The sequence below is a fragment of the Schistocerca gregaria genome, chromosome 3 (genome assembly GCF_023897955.1).
Source record: "Schistocerca gregaria isolate iqSchGreg1 chromosome 3, iqSchGreg1.2, whole genome shotgun sequence".
NCBI lineage: Eukaryota > Metazoa > Arthropoda > Insecta > Orthoptera > Acrididae > Schistocerca > Schistocerca gregaria.
In genome coordinates, this window is record NC_064922.1 from 170,288,214 (window position 1) to 170,310,866 (window position 22,653).

At 40.4% G+C, this 22,653-nt stretch overlaps 1 protein-coding gene across 3 annotated transcripts in view; it reads left to right on the top strand.

The window, feature by feature from the left end:
- Positions 1-22,653, top strand: part of LOC126354460 (15-hydroxyprostaglandin dehydrogenase [NAD(+)]-like) — a 191,337-nt gene that overhangs the window by 47,896 nt on the left and 120,788 nt on the right. Inside the window, exons 4-7 of one of the 3 annotated variants that reach the window (XM_050004155.1) lie at positions 136-242; positions 6,693-6,866; positions 14,308-14,465; positions 18,658-18,852. In XM_050004155.1, coding sequence (XP_049860112.1) covers positions 136-242; positions 6,693-6,866; positions 14,308-14,465; positions 18,658-18,775 — 557 coding nt within the window. In that variant the 3' untranslated portion in view covers positions 18,776-18,852. Of the gene's footprint in view, positions 1-135; positions 243-6,692; positions 6,867-14,307; positions 14,466-18,657; positions 18,853-22,653 lie in introns of those variants that run through there. The other 2 variants (XM_050004156.1, XM_050004158.1) reach the window with 2 other exon arrangements.

The following is a 22,653-nucleotide window of genomic DNA, read 5'->3' on the forward strand; positions in this document are numbered from 1 at the left end:
ACCTAAATGTTTTTTGCTGTATAGAATATTCAACTATGTACTCAGCAGATTTCTGCCATATCTGTTTATTCTTTGAGAACTGCAGTTAACTGGTTCTTGCGTTTTATTAATCATTTCCGTTTATTGTTCTTGCAGAGGCCTTCAAGGCAGCCAAATCCACATTCAACCGTCTGGACATTGTTATCAACAATGCAGGAATCATGAGAGATTCGGTCTGGGAGAAGGAAATCGACATCAACGTGGTAAGTGAAAGATACCGAGGAAGAACGCAGCTACGCAAGAGCGGCGGACCGTATGAGGGGTGTCTTCGATATTCTTTGACGACACATGAAGAAAACAGACATTGGATTAAAATATCGTATGAATGCGAAGATGATATTCAGATTAAATCTGTAAACAGTTAACAGAATTTTAAATCATAAAACACGAATGAAACTATATAAAACAGTCACATTGCCAATCGACCTATACTGAACTAAATAGTGGGTATTGTATAAACGATGAAAAAATACAAGGAATAGAAAAATGATTTCTTAAAGCGATAAAGGGATTTAAAATAATAGATAAAACAGTCATTTCTGTACAGCCACATTTTTATTGTATTTGTACTGATGAGTCGAAACATTATGAACACCTTCTTAATAGCGTGTTGCCCACGTTTGGAATGCAATATAGCAACGATTCGGCGTGGAAGTGTTTTTACTTGCACTTAGTAGATTCCTGGAGATATGTCGCACATGACGTGCTTGTGGACGCGGATAGCGTCCGGGATGCGTTCAGTCGGCTTCAGATCAGGCAAATTTGGTGGCCAAGCACCCATTCTACAGCTAAGTAAGTCTACGCAATGAGGAAGGCCTCTGAAACATGATCTAAATGTCGGATGTAAATTACTTTTTGCTCATCTTAAGTATTTTATGAGATGAGAAAGCAGTACACCCAGCAGGCTTTTATGGACAGCGACACTGCCTGCAGAAGCATACGTATATGCGTCATACTTCTTCTTCTACACTTTCGTGTTCGGCCAGTAGTGGTCTGTTGATCCTATCCTTTCTCAGTTTGCCACGATTCCTTTTTCCTTTCGGTTTGAAGTTCCTTATCTGATGTGATAGCCTCTCTGGATGCATTCTTTGCAGATATTCACTCCACTTCTTTTTGCTGTCATCCATTTTCCGTTCACACTCCATATTTTAAGTCCTTTCAAATAAATCTTCATTTCGTGTTTTATCTATTATTTTAAATCCCTTTATCGCTTTAAGAAATCATTTTTCTATTCCTTGTATTTTTTCATCGTTTATACAATACCCACTATTTAGTTCAGTATAGGTCGATTGGCAATGTGACTGTTTTATATAGTTTCATTCGTATTTTATGATTTAAAATTCTGTTAACTGTTTACAGAATTTAATCTGAATATCATCTTCGCATTCATACGATATTTTAATCCAATATTGTTAAAATATTCTACTCGTCCAGTTGCTGTTTCTTTGGCCACTATCTCAGTTCTCACTGAATGTTTGCCACAACGTGCGCTTGACTGAGATTGCTAGAAGATATTTTCTGATTATAGTCTGTATATACTTTATTTCATTTAGTTCATTAATTCCTTTTTGTACATTATCTTCCCTTAAAAATCAGTGTAAGATCATCAGCATGTTGAAGTGACCTTAGTTTTACCGAATGGGTCAGTTGTACCCCAGCGTTTCTCCTAGAATTCCATCTGCAAACTGAACTGTCGATGTAAGTATTGAGCAGCTTAGGTGATAAACTACAAGAGAGCCTCACTCCTTTACTTACTTTTATCTTTCCTGTGTATATGTCTTCTGTATCTAAGATTACTGATATTCTTTACACGGACTTTTGATACTTAATATAAACTGTGACGAGCAACGTCTGTGCTACATTATTCTCCATAAGTTTTCCCTAACCACATAAAAAATCAATAAAAACAATACGCGTTTCTTTCTTAAACTTCACTTGCTTTTCAGTTAGCCATCGAAAAATAAAAACTGCATCAATCTTTGATCGCATGTTTCTAAATCCTGCCTAGTGTTCCACGATTAAGTATCCTGCTGTTGTTTTTAGTACTGTATTTAAAATTTTTGCATGAAATTTATATGCTGTCAAGTAGGCTTATCCATCTGTTTTCTCAAATATATTTTTTCTCGTTTCAAATATATCGATTCGTTTTGATTTCTTCCAGTTTCGTGGTGCTTTTTTTTTCTTTTTTACTCGAGCGCATGTCAAACAAATGCAAGAGCTTAAGGTGTACTGATAATTCTCCATATTTAATTCTGCACTAATTCCATCTAAACCTGTTGCTTTCCAATTTTTTTGTTTTGTTTAGAATTCTGTTGTTTTGTCATCTATGCCTTTTACTTCTGTTTCTGGATTTTTTGTTTCTTCTCTTCCGTGTTAGAATCATATCACAGGTTTTAATAGTACTTCATCTACTCTTATTTCGAGATATTATTCAAACGAACAGTATACTTTTGCGTATTATTCAACGTTTGCAAATCTTTATATGCTGTCTGCTGATGGCCATGAATATCATGTTCTGTACTACTAATGTATCTGTCACAGGATTGCTGGTGGGTTCCATTCGCTATTGCTTTTGCGTAATTCCTTTTCTACTTATAGATTTGTTTATTATTCACGTTAGAGGTACGGAAGAGACCCTTTATATGCTTTTTGTTTTCTTGTAAGCCTCGGCAGTTTCTGTTGATCAAATCTTTAACTCACGTTTTCGGCGATATTTTATTTTCGTTGCGAATGCTTTATTTGCAGCTTTTTTTATTGCGTTTTCAATATTTGTCCAATTTTCTTGAATTGTGCTGCAGTCTGCTAATTGTTCTAATTCTTTTGTTGATGTATTCTGATACAGACCTGTAAAACTTACATTCCCGAGTAAATATTCTTTATTGATCTATACTTACGTCAGGGGTGTAAATGTTTCTTCTACTCCTGTTTAACATAAGCGTCAATTTGACTTTTCGCAATATAGTAACCAGCCCTGATATCCAAACTTCCATGTAATCTTGTATTCCTTACTTTACTTTATATTATTGTCTATACTAGTAAGAAAACTGTAAAACTGTCGTGTGTGTCGCTTTGTCTGTTTGAACACGTTTATCTCCATAACTAATAGAAGAATTTTCATGGGGTTTTCATAAGTAAGGTGAAAGAATCTTGGAACAACGTACATGCTTTATGTACTCAAACTCGGATCATGAAAAAGAAAGATATCGTTATTTTCAGTGTTATAAGTGAGAAAATGTGTATGTCTGTTGCCTTTTCATGAACAAGCCGCAAAACTGTTTTGATAAAATTTGATATGGACATAGTTTGAACGCCCAGGAACAACATAGGCTACTTCAGAAAGTGTTATTTAATTATTTGTAGAACATTACACGGATTAGGGAAATGTATTTACTCTTTGAGAAAGCTATTAGTTCTTTGACTTTTGAACTTTATCATATTTGTGAAAATTCTTTTACTGATTCATATATTCGACATAATACAATTCAACATAATCGATACAGTGCTTGTACAGTTGTAATACATACATCTAGCCTATAATATAATATGTGAGAAAGTAATTCTGTTGCGTTTTCACGAATAAACCTCTGACCAATTTCGACTAAATTTGGTATGGAGTTATTTTGAACACCGAGGCAGATCATAGGCTATTTTAGAAAATTAAAAAGAAAAGAAAATTCGACGCTTACAACTGTGAAGTAGGTGATGGAATGCATTTTTTACATCAGTGAACGTAAGCAATGTTAGAAGTTATTAAAGTTGCTATGTAAAGTACTCACCGAATTATGTGTAGCTGCTTCAGCAGCACACTGGATAGATGCACGGAACTACCCACACCTGTCCCCAAGCACCATTGGTCAGCAAGGCTGTATGCCTGCCACATCGTCGTGTGTTAGGGTAGGTGGAGCAGGGTGGGGGGGGGGGGGGGGGGCTTATCCAAACAGCTAGGCACCTGAGTGCAGCTGACATTATTACAAGGACAGTAGCTTACTTACTTGCCATCACTCAACAACAGAACTACTGATACTAGAGTGTAACTTATAATGGTACTTGAATTACATAACCATTATGGTACCTCACCTGAACCTCTCGATACCAGTAATGTTGTTGTTGTTGTCTTCAGTCCTGAGACTGGTTTGATGCAGCTCTCCATGCTACTGTATCCTGTGCAAGCTGCTTCATCTCCCAGTACCTACTGCAACCTACATCCTTCTGAATCTGCTTAGTGTACTCATCTCTCGGTCTCCCTCTAGGATTTTTACCCTCCACGCTGCCCTCCAACGCTAAATTTGTGATCCCTTGATGCCTCAAAACATGTCCTACCAACCGATCCCTTCTCGTAGTCACGTTGTACCACAAACTTCTCCCCAATCCTATTCAATACCTCCTCATTAGCTACGCGATCTATCCACCTTATCTTCAGTATTCTTCTGTAGCACCACATTTCGAAAGCTTCTATTCTCTTCTTGTCCAAACTAGTTATCGTCCATGTTTCACTTCCATACATGGCTACACTCCAAACAAATACTTTCAGAAATGACTTCCTGATACATAAATCTATACTCGATGTTAACAAATTTCTCTTCTTCAGAAACGCTTTCCTTGCCATTGCCAGTCTACATATTATATCCTCTCTACTTCGACCATCATCAGTTATTTTACTTCCTAAATAGCAAAACTCCTTTACTACTTTAAGTGTCTCATTTCCTAATCTAATTCCCTCAGCATCACCAGACTTAATTCAACCACATTCCATTATCCTCGTTTTGCTTTTGTTGATGTTCATCTTATATCCTCCTTTCAAGACACTGTCCATTCCGTTCAACTGCTCTTCCAAGTCCTTTGCCGTCTCTGACAGAATTACAATGTCATCGGCGAACCTCAAAGTTTTTACTTCGTCTCCATGAATTTTAATACCTACTCCAAATTTTTCTTTTGTTTCCTTTACTGCTTGCTCAATATACAGATTGAATAACGTCGGGGAGAGGCTACAACCCAGCCTCACTCCTTTCCCAACCACTGCTTCCCTTTCATGCCCCTCGACTCTTATGACTGCCATCTGGTTTCTGTACAAATTGTAAATAGACTTTCGCTCCCTGTATTTTACTGCTGCCACGTTTAGAATTTGAAAAAGAGTATTCCAGTCAACATTGTCAAAAGCTTTCTCTAAGTCTACAAATGCTAGAAACGTAGGTTTGCCTTTTATTAATCTTTCTTCTAAGATAAGTCGTACGGTCAGTATTGCCTCACGTGTTCCAACATTTCGACGGAATCCAAACTGATCCTCCCCGAGGTCCGCATCTACCAGTTTTTCCTTTCGTCTGTAAAGAATTCGCGTTAGTTTTTTTGCGGCTGTGACTTATTAAACTGATAGTTCGGTAATTTTCACATCTGTCAGCACCTGCCTTCTTTGGGATTGGAATTATTATATTCTTCTTGAAGTCTGAGGGTATTTCGCCTGTCTCATACATCTTGCTCACCAGCTGGTAGAGTTTTGTCAGGACTGGTTGTCCCAAGGCCGTCAGTAGTTCTAATGGAATATTGTCTACTCCGGGGGCCTTGTTTCGACTCAGGTCTTTCAGTGCTCTGTCAAACTCTTCACGCAGTATCGTATCTCCCATTTCGTCTTCATCTACATCCTCTTCCATTTCCATAATATTGTCCTCAAGTACATCACCCTTGTATAAACCTTCTATATACTCCTTCCACCTTTCTGTCTTCCCTTCTTTGCTTAGAACTGGGTTGCTGAGACAACATTCAGATTTGATTTCACTTTTGATACATCGATATGTTTATATTGGAATGATATTATTCTTATGTGTATTATGTCTTTTGTCACTATGATCTTTGTCGTATTTGTAACTCTGATTTTTGGGTGCTTAAGCGATTTTTAGTTAGTTGTTAAGTTGTTAGAGAGTCGGACATCTTAGACGTAATGTTGGAAAGACACGTATTGTAGTGCGCTTATAAAATGTGAACTTTAACAGTGACTGTGAGGAGGATGATTTCAAGTATGTTTTGTATTGTGAAGTGATGTTTTGTGTGTCACGTGACGTTGCAATTAAAAGGAAGTGTAACTTAAATTCGGAGTGCTGATTTTTTTTTTTTTCATCACCATTGTCCAGTAAAAGTGTAATCTTCAAGAATGGTTTGTGAAGCGCATCTACATAACATTTGAATATAGCAGAATAAAACCTAGGCCTTTTTGCATCCGAGTTTGGAATCATAACCACCTAGATTTTCAACGATTGAGCCACGATTTTACGACGAGACCAGTGTGGGAAACACAAAAAGATGAGTGCCTAGTTTATTCATTATTATATGAAATGACTTTATTAACTATGCTCTAATGACACCTGCCACATATTATGACCGTTGTTGCCCGAAAATGCAGTATTTAGCAGCGTGAGGAACATCACAATCGTTATTAAATGCTGACCTTTGTTGTGGTAGGGTTGTCAGAAGCTGTGGGCAACAGGTAGCAGAAAATAGTTGTGACTTTCCTTGTAGCCAGAGAATTGTGGGATTTGGCATGAATGATGGACAATGATTTTATGTCTGCCTTGTCTCTGATTCTATGAACCGTTGTTACGATATTAGGTCTGTAATTAGAATGGCAGGAGTGAACACGTTTGGTGCTTTGTGTGTTCCTACAGAAGGGCGTGGTGTACGGCATCCTGCTGGCGTACAAGTACATGGGCAAGCAGAACGGCGGCGCCGGCGGCGTGGTGGTCAACCTGTCGTCCGTGGCGGGCCTCGATGAAGTCCCTCAGCTGCCCATCTACTGCGGCACCAAGCACGCCGTGTCCGCCATGACGCGCTCCTACGGGGTGAGTAACACACCTTGTTCCCTTACCCGCAACACTTCCGTGTCCAGCATATGTACAAGTTGTGACCGTCAATAATTTTGACAGTTATTTTGCAATAATTGAATCATTTCAAGACACTGCTGAGAAATTTCACTTTGTTGCTATGTGTACTCATCACATTCAAGCATGGCTTCCTTATATTTCAGGTGGCCATATTTTATAGACCCCAATTCGGGACACAAAAGGATTTGATATTGCAAAAATTAAAAAAAAGATCTTAATTAACTGTAATAAATGTAAAATATCACATCAATTTGTAGAAAAAGTACACTAATTTATATTTTATTAATGCAATCTAAGATGAAGTTTCTGAGCGAACAAGCATTTGATGTCCTTTACACTCATTCTTGCTGGGAAGTATGGTTATTGACGCGCCCGGTTAGCCGTGCGGTCTAACGCACAATTTTCTGGATTGGGAAGGAGTGTCTGGTTAAAAAAAAATGGTTCAAATGGCTCTGAGTACTATGGGACTTAACTACTGTGGTCATCAGTCCCCTAGAACTTAGAACTACTTAAACCTAACTAACCTAAGGACATCACACACATCCATGCCCAAGGCAGGATTCGAACCTGCGACCGTAGCAGTCGCGCGGTTCGGGACTGCGCGCCTAGAACCGCTAGACCACCGCGGCTGGCGGAGTGTCTGGTCCCCGGCTCGAATCCGCCCGGCGGACTTGTGTCGAGGTCCAGTGGGCAGGCCAGTCTGTGGATGGTTTTTAGGCAGTTTTCAATCTGCCTCGGAGAATGCGGGCTGGTTCCGCATATTCCGCCTCAGTTACACTATGTCGGTGATTGCTGCACAAACAAGTTCTCCATGTCTGCGTACACCACCATTACTCTACCACGCAAACATAGGAGTTACACTCGTCTGGTGTGTGACGTTCACAGGTGGTGGGGGGTGGGGTGTGATTGGGGGGGGGGGGGGGGGAGGGACACTGGGGGCCGAACCACATAGGCCCCCGGTTAACATACAATGCAATACATACAATATAATGGTTATTGATTAAGAAAAACAACTAAGCTCAACAGTTTCAGGATGGAGGCGAGTCCCACTTGCGACTCTCATAGCCACGATGTTTTAATTTGTTACTTCTTTCCTGGTAACACAACAAATTTTGCTGACCGTCTCCCCCCCCCCCCCCCCCACATACTGCTCAACATGTGAGCAAACTGTTATGATTTTACGACACGCAATTCAGGAGGTACCATGTCTATCACTATGGACCGGTGCCCGATTGAGACTCTGGTCCATCTCGGAAGTATTAACTACTGTAATACAGCATAATACTATGTAAAACATGATACAATTTCGGCCGTAAGGATGACATATGTTTGCAGAAGTCAAGTGTATTCCTCGTGCGCAACAATGTAAGTCGGTACACTTTGATAGCAATAGCATTTCTTGTGAAACACTTTCGACAACTAAAAAGACAACATACCGAAACAGGTGTTTGATTTGTAAATGTCTAATTTGAGATAAATTGTTTCATAATTGTTGAATATGCGACACATGGGTGTTCCACATTACCTTTGAAAAAATTCGAGAAAAATCGTGCCTGTCCCGAGAAAAATTGGCCAGGTGTGAGTATAACTCGCGCACTGAGGGATCTGTAGAAAGTGAATTGTGTATGGAGACAGTCTGCCTATTGCAGGAATCGAGAATAATGACGATTTTTGCCTATCAACGATATTGATAATGGCAAGATATCGATCCCAGGGATTCCAGGGCTTTCGACAATATTTTAATTTCAAGTCTGAAGTCGGATAACTATTGACAAAAGAAATATTTTCCCTGTGATATAATAACAAATTAACAACTTAGAATTTTTCCCTTAACTTGTGCTCGGAAAGCTTGCTTCCATGATTCTGGGTCAACAGGAACCCCACAGGTTTTGATGAGGGTGTTTTCAAGTACCAAAATAAATGTCCGTGTCTTTTAACTCGATTCAATTAGAGGCTTAAACGTTTTACACCGCCAAAGGACTATATACCTTAGTAGCGAACTTGAATTTGAACTTTATACATCTACTTGTATCTGAGAGAGAGGATTCTTGACAGTCGATCGAACGGATAGACAGAGAGAAACCAAAGCGATCGGCGATCGTCTATATAGATCGAGGCGCGGAACCGTAAAAACCGGGTAGACAGACACCTTATTTACAGTTCATGACGCCTAGGTAATGAGAAATAATATCGAGTTGAACTGTTGACATTCACTGTCCGATAACAATTATCTGGAAGGGTTATACAATGTAACTTATATATGGCATCTCTGTTTTCCAATTTTGTTTGAAAAAACTATGCCTTATAATAAACCGAGTAAAAACCGATGGAAGCAGTTAATGAACGCTATCTGACTGTAAAATGACCAATGAAAACTAACAGAGCAAAACCCCCTTATGTCAATTGCCCAACAACGTACCGCGGTGGTCTAGCGGTTCTAGGCGCGCAGTCCGGAACCGCGCAGCAGCTACGGTCGCAGGTTCGAATCCTGCCTCGGGCATGGATGTGTGTGATGTCCTTAGGTTAGTTAGGTTTAAGTAGTTCTAAGTTCTAGAGGACTGATGACCAGAGTAGTTAAGTCCCATAGTGCTCAGAGCCATTTGAACCATTTGAACCCAACAATGTAGCATTGATAAACTGAACACAAGTCAACCTTAAAATCATCTCTCATATTCCGTAGCAGTTAATATGTGTTAGCAGTTCGTTCTGTAGTCAACTGCTGTGTTGCAGAGATTTTAATCCCGGTACTATGATCATAACGGCCGAATATAAAACTCTCAACAACTGCATTTCTGCAGGAACATGCACTGCTGCTCTGCCCTAAAACTCCTGAATTGGAGCAGAAATACGTAATTTGAGAATAAGGAACGTTATCCATGTTATGGCCTAGTACACTAAAATTGACAAATACATCAATTATCAGTGATAAGATTACGTTTCTGAACTTGCGATCATGTTTTAGCGGCAGGGTTAAAGTTATGCCAGAGTACTTAAGTATCAACGACCAGAGTAACTTAAAGACAGAAAATATTTAAGTTTCTCGTTATATAATCAATTCAACACAAAGTGAACACCATACAAATTGCCTCTTAACAACACAAAAACACCTGCAAGAAAGCCAGATATGCGAACATCTTATCAACCAATTTGACTTACGATAGATCACGTTTAACCAGCTAAATTTTATGGAAATATTGTAATAATCGTAAATTATTGTGCAAATTATTTATATTGTTACTTTTCCAAGTATATCGTATGATATTTGTACCAAGCTGTTATCCATATGATTCAATAAACCCAAAAAATAATAGTAATGTAAATAATAATAATAATAATAAGCAAGACAGTTTTCAAGATGTTGTGAGATTCTCCGCACTTTCTATCTGCACGGGGAGTGGAACGATGTGTGCAAACTTAGCTTACCACTTAGCGTGCAAATGGACAAAACATCTCAACTGTCATCTCAAGCCCAGGGTGTTAAACAGACATTCTATATAAATATTAACCTGGCCCTGTAAATCAGCTAATATCACGTGTGGATCGTAACAAAAATCATTAGACATGCTGCTCTCACTTAACTAGAATACATGAATTAATAAAAGTGTAAATTTTTGAAGTCAAAATGCTTTTATTTAATTGGGGGGGGGGGGGAATCTCCCCACCGTCTCACATCTGTGTCACCCAGTATGGCTTCAGCCAATCGCCATCTCGTTAGAGGTGAATTGTTTTTTTCTTGACGGGTCACAGCCTAGCCCTGTTAAAGCCGTCCAGCCACTTACCCGCGGTCCCAGCCGTATTTACGTTAAAAGCAATAATGTGTTGTTCTGCCCTTATCCCTTTCTGCACTGAAGCTCGCCGTTCTATTGTTAAGTGGGATTTTCTGATGCCATTAACCACTTGCTCGGTTCATCTCCAAAATTCGTTTCAGTTTAAATTTATATTCATGCCCCTGTGCATATCGGTAGATATTATTTTGTTAGTTTTCGGTATTACTGCAATTGCCTTTTGTTGATATAATATAATTATTATTTTCTGAGGGTCTCATGCTGTATCGTACTGTCATTATGGATCAAGCTCATGTAAGGTCCGTAATGTCCGGATCCCTTACAAAGTTGATCAACCTATCTTTGCAGATTATACCTACAATGATAATAATAGAAGTACTCAATCGACAACAATTGTAATTGTATGCGTGGTGTTGTGAAATTCCCATTACAAACTTCTATAACTTGCAGAGGGGAGTGAGTACACTATTCTGAATAGGAACCCACATTCGAAAATGTACTGAGGAATTGAATTAGGTGTGATGCAGTGCAATTATTAGGTAACAATTCGAATGGAAACAATGAAACATCCATTTATCACTTAAGAACATTTATTTGTATTAACACTTACACATTACATGTTTGTATTACTCCAAAACAAAAAAGAAACTGCCATACTGTATGTACTGAACCAGACAATACTGGTTACAGTATTTCTGCTTGTGGGCAAAACATGCACACCCTGCTATTAAAGTCTCTTGATACTGAGAGCAATGATTATACACGTGAACAAAGTGTGACATGTAACGTAAACACTGAAGTTTGAATGAAATGTGCCCAAACGACTTTTCGTAAAACTGTAATAGTGAATATCAAGGTTTTGCTCCTGATATCTGAGCTGCGTTCCAGATGTGGTTATGCAGAAATCTGTTTGAAACCAGCTGTCGATGGTACACACTGGGTCCACTGTCGCCAATAATAGAGGGCAAAGGTTCATCATTTTCGATGTCAACCTTATGAGAGGAAGACTGTCTCCCATTTCTAGTAGGCGGGTCATTAATATACTGTTAGGCTGCTGTCTCTTGTAGCAAACTAATTTCCTCACGAAGTACTGACAGCAAAAGTTTTGCAGCTTCTACCTGTATGGCATTCGTCGAAGCAGTCTTGTCTTGTCAGAAACATCCATAATTGATGAAAGAGCGGTCGAGACCCTTGTATGTGATCAAGAGGAAGTAAGGGTCTGTTCCCCCACAAAGTTCTAGATACAGACCTCAGTGAGGTAATATTGTTAATAAACAGTATTACCACACTGAGATCTGTAGTTGGAACTTGATGGGTAACAGTCCCCTGAATTATTTTGATCACATACAAGAACCTAGTCTGTTCGGCCATCTTTTATGGATACTTCTTACAACACAACACTGCTGAACATGCACTTTATCTACTGTAGTTTTTTAATAAAATTACTTGCTAGTTGATGTCTGTCACTTGCCAGTACAGCATTGTCACATTGGCTGCCAGGCAACTCGGTTATACTCGACACACAAACATGGCAGATCACTTCATATAATAATGCTGTGAAAGTGTAGCACGGAGCAATGTTGGAAGTGGTCACTGAGATGTATCACGGAAATGCGAGACACTGTGTCCGCTGTTGATTTTAAGTGATCAATGACGTGTTTTGTAGCCCTGAATTTTCACTCATATCTTAAAGTAACTACAACCTGCATGATGTGCAGTGTATCTGAGAAAATGGCGATCAGCAATCTGCAGCAGAACTAAAACCATGATCGCTTTGTTCACGCTATTAAAGTTAACATCTACGAGCAAATTCAAGACAGAAAAATGTCACGAATTTGCAACAGGCTGCAGGTGAAAAATACGCCGGGAACTTGTCTTATAACTGAAATACACAGTTGTACCTCCATCGTAAGTTGCATTGAGAAGTTTCGTTTTTTCCTTGATGTTCACTAGTTTGGGACACGTGTGTTCATTTCCTAGTAAGTGTGAAAAATACAGGTGATAGTCTGCATACAAAAACTGTCCATGCTGTAGCAATGAAAGCGGCACTATGACCGACTCACCAACAGCAAACACACCACGTAGGACAGACATTAGAAAACTCTCAATGCAACTTATGACGGAGCTACAACTATTTATTTCAAGAAAAATTTCAGTGTCAGCGCTAAAAACAAACTGTAATTTCTCGCTACCACTGGTTACCTGAAACAATCCTCGCCTGTCTATACAAGCTGCCGCATTATCAACCGATGAGCAGCCCGGTTGGCACTTGGTTCCAGATTATATGTGAGACAGACAGGTTCCAAACAATAAAGAATTATGGGATGAAAAACAAGAGCGATTAAAAACATCAATACGATGACGAAAATGACGCGGCAATGTATTAGAAATAAAAAAATCATGTAAAATAAATAATTGAATAAAAATAATAATCAAAGTCTTTGGATTAGATTTAGAAATAAAATAAGATTCGCTGCCAGAATGAGCAGAGAGCACTTGCCCGCTACAGGCAAAGGTCCCGAGTTCGAGTCTCGGTCCGGCACACAGTTTTAACCTGCCAAGAACTTTTACATCAGCGCACACTCCGCTGCAGAGTGAAAATCTCATTCTGGAGACATCCCCCAGGCTGTGGCTAAGCCATGTGTCCGCAATATTCTTTCTTCCAGGAGTGCTAGTTCTGCAAGTTTCGCAGAAGAGCTTCTGTAAAGTTTGGAAGGTAGGAGACGAGATACTGGCAGAAGTGCAGCTCTGAGGACGGCGCGTTAGTCGTGCTTGGGTATCTCAGATGGTAGAGCACTTGCTCGTGAAAGGCAAAAGGTCCCGAGTTCGGGTCTCGGTCCGGTACACAGTTTTAATCTGCCAGGGAGTTTAAGATTAGCTGCATTTGATGAGTTCCTAAACTACGATCTTCTACGTGTCAGGTCTCAGCGCTAACCAGTACGTACTACACTGCCAGTGCACTGCAGTATGGTCTTATATTCATCACTCTGAAGCTATAGTCTCAACAATGAAGTGTAGCCTTCAAAAATTCGGCTTCTTGTAATATCATGTGAAACTTATCTAAAGTAAGGCGGTCTCTGCCATTATAATAACTGCATATGTGACACAGAATCGCGTCTTGCGAGGAAGGATTTAGTAGTGTTTGGTTTGTGCTATGTTTAAGAAAGGTGTCTTTGATTAGAATCGTTGTGTGTGTGTGTGTGTGTGTGTGTGTGTGTGTGTGTGTGTGTGTGCGTGTGTGTGTGTGACAAAATAAGAGGGCCAGACCCAAGATTCCGAATCCTAAAACATCAATAAAGAAATCCGGACAAGGAACTGGAAGTGAGATGACCAATCGTCGTGGCAGTTTGCCAGCGGCGAAGTGTGGGCGTGACATTGAGCGCTTTGATTGGAGGAAACCGGCTCCAATGTGTGAAGTGTCAAGTAATTTTAATCTGGTTATAGTACGTCTTATGAGTCATTAGGAAGCAGCGGACCTTGTATGTTGTCTCATGTGGTTTGCATTTTTCTGGACGCGACTTGTGTCTAAATTCTGCCAGTTTGTGGACATCACCATTGACAGTGTATACCACTGCATGGAATGTGGGCCTGTGACGTGTTGTGTTGTGTTCCAGGACGAGCTGCACGTGAACCAGACGGGCGTGAGGATGGTGGCGCTGTGCCCGGGGCCCACGGACACGCCGCTCGTGGGCGATGCCCACCACTACTGCCTGCACGATTATGTCAAGCAGTCGCTGATCGACGTCATACCCACTTACGGGCCCCTCAACACGTTCGTACCACTTTCTTTTTTCAATTTTATTGGCGTTTAGTGTACATATAGTGTGTCAACTGTAAGACGGTAGAGTTGCGAGGGGAGTGCGGAGAGAAGAGGAAGCAAGCATTGGCTGGCGGGGGAGGGGAGCCGGTGGGAGAGGGGACAAGGCACGCCTGCCAGTTGCAGTGCTGGCACTACAAATTGTGCGTCATGCTTACACGAAAGCAGACGAAAGGCTTGGATGTAAAACTCACTTTAAAAGTTGTTCGTAGACGAAACTGAAATCGTCATGTACATTAAAATCTATATGTTTGCCTACTATGCGCTCACAAACCATTCATCCGATTGCAATGAAACATTGGTGAGTTGTTCTCCGAACGCCCGAAAAGAGTAATGAACAATGTTTCAAGAAGTAAGGCACTTTAGCACGCGTAACGCAATTTATAAACGTCGGCACAGTAGCTCAGCGTTTCGGTCAGAGGGTAATGTGCCCTCTGTAATAAAAAAAAAAACTGAGTTAACAGATCAACAACAAACTTAAACGGATGTCTTACGACATCCGCCTCGAGCACATGCAACGAACAGAAGCGAACAAAATGAAATTTAAAAAAAAAGGAAAATGAAAAAAATGGTAAAGGCTTATCATGCAGCAGACGCGGGTTCGATTCTCACTGCTCGCAGTTTTTTTTATTTCATTTCCCGCAATGTTACACTATTAATTATAAAATTTAAATATACTTAAAAAGGTCTTATAGTATAACGTAACTGTCAATCTCTATATATAAAATAATAAAATTCCGCTATCTTGTCGCGAATGACACGCTGGTTGAAATCATCGATCATTACTTCGATTTCTCCACTTCTTTTCCTAAGTTAAAAGAGAGAGAAAGATTTATAAGAAAATGCCTTCTGCACTGCATGTATGTATTTTTTTGAAATTGTAAATGTACAGTAATATGAATGTGTCTCGAAATAATACAGTAACCAGTGGTGTTCCTATACAACGTAATACGGTAGGAAGGAAAAATGAAATATAAGGTAATTCGGACGAAATAGGAGGCTACTTCAAAGTGATCGCGAACAAAATATCTGAAATGGAAACTCACCTTTTCTTGCCAGGCGTTTGCGGTGATACGCCAGGATGATTCTTGGAAAACTGAATCTTCCAGTGCTACGCATGCTTTGCCCTGTGTACGTGAAGAAATCGAAAAAGAAATCTTAGCCAGATAAACAGCTTAGGAAAATGGACAAATCGTAATAACTTTCGGTGAATTTACGATCGAGCGTGTCAGCATTAAGAGTGCTAAAGAAATTTCAGTGTTGAACGCAGCGTAGATTACAATACGCGCCTCTGAGAGAATGAGGAGTAAGAGAAACTGTGTCATAACATAAGGACAGATTGAAGTCGATAAGGAAGACATTGGAGAATCAGGGTTAGACTAACAGGTCTTTGGAAGGGTTGTCAAGAAAGAAGGAGTAGGAGATTGATACCCGTAGCATTCCTTTGGAATTTACAATATCGTTGGAAACAAACGAGTATTCAAGTTAGTGCACAGAATCTATGAGAGTAATCAAATGTAGAATCTATGAGTCTGGAGGCATACCGTCAGGCTTTGGGAAGAATGTCACCCACAGACTCATTGCTAGCAAGACCACATAAATGTAAGAACTGTCGCAGAATGAGCTTAACAGCTCCTGCTTCCAAGTTGCTGACACGAATAATACACAGAACAATAGAAAAGAAGACTGTGATCTTAAGGAAGGTAAAGGCACGAGAGGTGCAGTTCTGATGTTGCGATCGATAATGGATATTAGACTCAGGAGAAATCAAGAAACTTTTGTAGGATTTTTTGACCTAGAAAGAACATTCAATAAGTGATGCAAGACTTTTGAAATTCTTAGAAAAACATTTTTAAGCTATAGTTAAAGACAGGTAATATACAGAGCGTCCATAAGTCCGGCTACCATGTAAAAACAGCTTAACTTGGAAAGTATTAGAGCCACTGCATCTTGCGTTATTGTAAAACGTTTAGCAGCTGTCAAAGTTTTATTTTTTCTATACTAAAATTTCGTTATGTACCCCACCTGTCACTCCTAGAACATTAAGGCGACGTTAAGAGTTCTCCCTATGTACGGGTCAGCATCGCAGCATCAACAGTCGCTTCATTGATTCATACACGAATGGTAGCAATGTCATTGACTGGTGTTGTGTACACGCGATCCTTGACGTAACCCCACAAAACGTAAGCTAAAAGGCATGACATCGGGAGAGCGCAGGGGGCGTGCGATGTCACCGTCACGACCCAGGTGTTTCTCAGGAACACTCGACACACACATCTTCAAACTCCATTGTGGGACTGCCCCATAATACGAGAAGACGATGGATGGCTGCAATTCTTCGACCTTTGGCAGCGAAAACTGTTCGAACACTCCTAAGTAAACATTTCCGATACGCTTTTTCCTGCGAAGAAACATAGACCTATCTACTTATTACGAATCAGGCTACATCAAACGTGAAGCTTTGGGCTATCACCGTTATGTTCGCGTGAGTTGCGTGCTTTTTCTGAGGCCTAAATCCTAACTCTGAGGCAATTCACATGTTCGGAAATGCGGACCGTTCTTTGATGTGGAAACAGGCGCTTCTCCAGGTAACCATTGTCAGCATCTAGGGTGTCAGCCTGGAACAAGCGAATGCATACCGCAAGGACGATCGTTTGGCTGCAGTGCTTGGAGCATTTGCATTTTGCATACAAGAAGGCGTAACTGCTTTTGTAACACTTTATGGACAATTGATCGTGCTTTCCTCAATCCGCGTAAAGCGCGACGAAGTGACTTCTGCGGGCTGTGTAGAAATGTAATTTACGCTGTATTGACAGGTGTCTGAGACACAGGGGACTCCCGCTTCGAGGAAGATGTTCAACACTGCCTGCCTCTTTAAAAATTTTTGAACGATTTCATTACGCTTGTTTCTGCCGTTGGTGTCTTCCCATACTGGCGTTGATAACTCCGCGGTATCGTTCTCAAACACCTGGAAACAGCGTACCAGATCCAGATGACACATTTTACCTTATACTGGTCTGTCTTCTTTTTGATGCAGTCCAAGACATATCTGCAAGAAATTGCACAGGGAAAAAAGAGGTGCTAAATGTTTTACAACAAATCACGTTTCTCTATCTCTAATAGTTTCCAAGTTATGATATTTTTTCAAACGGTAACTGGACTTTATGTACACTCTGTATAATGTGTATGAGAGTCAAGAGGGAACAATAAGAAGACAAACAAAGAAGTGGTCGATTTAAAAAGTAAGTGAGCCTGCGTTCCTATCTTCTCCCCCTTGCTGATCTATCTGTACACTGATGAAACACTGACGGAAATGAAGTCAATGTCATCGCATCACCCTGAAGCTGAAAGGGCGGTAGGTGGTAGAGCATCGATAAGATTCGCTGAAAGTGTGGAAGACTTATAGGACCTGTTGATTGGGACGAACAGTCTACCGAGCACAGAATATGGCTTGAGAGTAAACTACAGAAAGGCGAAACTAATGAGGAGTTGCAGGAACATGAGTGACGACAAACCTAACAATCAGAACTGGGGACAGCGTTCTACACGCATTTAGGACCTGTGCTACCATGAAAGTAAAATAGTAAAAGTAAACAATGATTAAATTCCATGGGGGACTGGTTTCAGCATATGGATTATTGTCTTTGTATTTTGTGCTAACATAGGAAGTAATATTTTTTATCGGGTTTCTTTCATTAGTTTAGTTCTCTTAGTATCCTTAACTAAATAAAACACAGACGTGTCTGTAGTAAGGTCACGTCCTATTAATGAGTGATTCACATAAAGATGGCAAGTCTGACACCTCAAATTTAACCTGATGTACCCTAACCAGAAACTCATGCTCAAAAGCTACGTAAATAAAATATGTAATAAATTGTTATAAAAAATAGGAAGCCAGATGTGCTGTGGTGGGTCTGGTATAGCGATCCTGGCTTTTGGTTGTACCACCTAGTTAACCTTACCCCATTGCTGTCTACTGTTCCCTAACTTCTGAAGCATATACTACACAGCAATAAAATGATTCCACTGGTAATTCCAAGCTAGTAAACAATTTCATGTGGAAGTTAGAATTGCTTTTGTTACTTACTACGCTTTATTATTTCGGAGCAATGTAAATGACGTGTGTGTGCGTGTGTTGTCTTCACAGGCCTGACTTCATCGCCCAGGGCATGATGACTGCCATCCGCGAGGGCAAGTCGGGCTCCGTCTGGATGGCCAACAACAACAAGATCAAGGAGATCGTTTACCAGCGGCTCGTCCAATAAGGACTGCTCTACACGCCATTTTGTACACATCACATTATCATGAATAAAGCATAGGTGATTTGAGTGCAGCAATAAGAGTTACTCTGTGTGTTTGCAACCCACTGGACATACCCCGTGCTCTGCTATAACTGGCTCCTACAGGCGATGTGGGAACCTTTTCCTAGAAGGTGAAACGTTGTTTGAGGTTAATCCCATTCACAAAGGTTACTCTTTCAAGTGCTTAGCTTTTTGCGGCTGAAATAATTTTCCATAAAATTCTTCTTGGGTGTAGACCGTGACATGTTGCGAAAAGATGTTTCAGAATTTCGCTACTATTTCAAATGACCATCAGTGTGTAACAATGAATAATGCGTGCTATGAATTATTCAAACAATGTAGGAAGGTGAGAAAATTTTAATAATTGGGACTCTCACAATGCTCCTATTCCTTTCATATGTGAATGGCCTTCCACTTAACAGTCATGAAGCAGGATTGGTACTTTTTGCTGACGATACCAGTATTATAATAAATCCCATTAGAGAGAAAGCACCCTTGTTAATGGTGTTTGCCAAAGAGCTATTTACGTGATGGTCATTCCCTAAGAATTTTGAGAAAGCAAACGATATTCAGTTGTGTAGAACAGATAGTGTCATAGCAACAACTGATGCTGGACGTAAAAATTAAAAAAAGATTCAGTTATTATATTAGACTGATCAAAATTTTTGCGTATATATAATGATTTAAACTTGAGTTGAAGGAAGAATATTATGGAGTTTCTCAGACAGTGAAGTTCAAGTACTTCTGCTCTTCGTATAATTGCTAATCCTGGAAACAAACGAATCAACCTGCTGACATATTGTGCTTATTTCCGTTCCATAATGTCTTATGCGTCATTTTCTGGTGTAACTCATCACTTAGAAAGAAAGTATAGATGGCATAAAAATGAGTAGTAAGAATAATATGTGGTGTTCATCTGGGTTGTTGTAGCCTGTTCAAGAAGCTAGGCATTTTAACTGCACTATCCAATACATGTATTCGTTAATGAAACGCGCCATAAATAATCTATTATAACTTGAGAAGAATAGTGATGTTCTCACATACGACACTAGAGAAAAAAATTAGCCAGAGTGCCAGCGGAATGTAAAGGGTGTCGCAATGGCAAAAATTTTTATGCGATGTAGTTATAAGACCTGAGTCGAAGCAAGGCCCCCGGAGTAGACAACATTCCATTGAAACTACTGACCGCCTTGGGAGAGCCAGTCCTGACGAAACTGTACCATCTGGTGAGCAAGAGGGAGAGCCAGTCCTGACAAAACTATACCATCTGGTGAGCAAGATGTATGAGACAGGTCAAATACCCTCAGGCTTCAAGAAGAATATAATAATTCCAATCCCAAAGGAAGCAGGTGTTGACAGATGCGAAAATTACCGAACTATCAGTTTAATAAGCCACGGCTGCAAAGTAATAACACGAATTCTTTACAGACGCATGGAAAAACTGGTAGAAGCCGACCTCGGGGAAGATCAGTTTGGATTCCGTAGAATGTTGGAACACGTGAGGCAATACTGACCTCACGACTTACTTTAGAAGAAAGATTAAGGAAAGGCAAACCTACGTTTCTAGCATTTGTAGACTTAGAGAAAGCTTTTGACAATGTTGATTGGAATACTCTCTTTCAAATTCTAAAGGTGGCAGGGGTAAAATACAGGGAGCGAAATGCTATTTACAATTTGTACAGAAACCAGATGGCAGTTATAAGAGTCGAGGGACATGAAAGGGAAGCAGTGGTTCGGAAGGGAGTAAGACAGGGTTGCAGCCTCTCCCCGATGTTATTCAATCTGTATATTGAGCAAGCAGTAAAGGAAACAAAAGAAAAATTCGGAGTAGGTATTAAAATCCATGGAGAAGAAATAAAAACTTTGAGGTTCGCCGATGACATTGTAATTCTGTCAGAGACAGCAAAGGACTTGGAAGAGCAGTTGAACGGAATGGACAGTGTCTTGAAAGGAAGGTATAAGATGAACATCAACAAAAGCAAAACGAAAATAATGGAATATAGTCGAATTAAGTCGGGTGATGCTGAGGGAATTAGATTAGGAAATGAGACTCTTAAAGTAGTAAAGGAGTTTTGCAATTTGGGGAGCAAAATAACTAACGATTGGCGAAGTAGAGAGGATATAAAATATAAACTGGCAATGGCAAGGAAAGCGTTTCTCAAGAAGAGAAATTTGTTAACATCAAGTATAGATTTAAGTGCCAGGATGTCATTTCTGAAAGTATTTGTATGGAGTGTAGCCATGTATGGAAGTGAAACATGGACGATAAATAGTTTGAACAAGAAGAAAATAGAAGCTTTCGAAATGTGGTGCTACTGAAGAATGCTGAAGATTAGATGGGTAGATCACATTGGGGAGAAGAGAAGTTTGTGGCACAACTTGACCAGAAGAAGGGATCGGTTGGTAGGACATGTTCTGAGGCATCAAAGGATCACCAATTTAGTATTGGAGGACAGCGTGGAGGGTAAAAATCGTAGAGGGAGACCAAGAGATGAATACACTAAGCAGATTCAGAAGGATGTAGTTTGCAATAGGTACTGGGAGATGAAAAAGCTTGCACAGGATAGAGTAGCATTGAGAGCTGCATCAAACCAGTCTCAGGACTGAAGACAACAACAACAACAACAGTTATAATTTAACAATTTTAACATTTTTTATTATTTTACTTGTACCTTGAAACCTTGATTCTTGCCAAATTTCATGATCCTATGTCAACGGAAACTACCCTATAGGTTTTTACGAGTGAGTTGGCGAGTTTCAAAATATGTGACATAATCGTAAGTGGGTAAATCTTTTGATTACATTGATTTAAAAGCTTAAATTTTTTACACCATGGGCAAAAGTTTTTGTCACATGTTACCAGAGCTTGAAAACATAGAACATTTGTGGTGAATGTAAAGATTTGAATTTACTTCGTCTCAGCTGCAGAATATCTCGCACTGTGTCAGCGACAACTTACCTGGATCACTGAAACTTTCTTACAGGAGAATAAATACTAGTTGGGCATGCACGTCCAACGTATCCTATGAGCAAATGAAAGGTAAGTGTAGGAAACACGTTTCCCCGTGAATCGAAGTTAAAGGGGACCACACAGTGGTTTAGGTCGAAAAAAAACGATTTTCGCTTTTCATCATACACTCCTGGAAATTGAAATAAGAACACCGTCAATTCATTGTCCCAGGAAGGGGAAACTTTATTGACACATTCCTGGGGTCAGATACATCACATGATCACACTGACAGAACCACAGGCACATAGACACAGGCAACAGAGCATGCACAATGTCGGCACTAGTACAGTGTATATCCACCTTTCGCAGCAATGCAGGCTGCTATTCTCCCATGGAGGCGATCGTAGAGATGCTGGATGTAGTCCTGTGGAACGGCTTGCCATGCCATTTCCACCTGGCGCCTCAGTTGGACCAGCGTTCGTTCTGGACGTGCAGACCGCGTGAGACGACGCTTCATCCAGTCCCAAACATGCTCAATGGGGGACAGATCCGGAGATCTTGCTGGCCAGGGTAGTTGACTTACACCTTCTAGAGCACGTTGGGTGGCACGGGATACATGCGGACGTGCACTGTCCTGTTGGAACAGCAAGTTCCCTTGCCGTTCTAGGAATGGTAGAACGATGGGTTCGATGACGGTTTGGATGTACCGTGCACTATTCAGTGCCCCTCGACGATCACCAGAGGTGTACGGCCAGTGTAGGAGATCGCTCCCCACACCATGATGTCGGGTGTTGGCCCTGTGTGCCTCGGCCGTATGCAGTCCTGATTGTGGCGCTCACCTGCACGGAACCAAACACGCATACGACCATCATTGGCACCAAGGCAGAAGCGA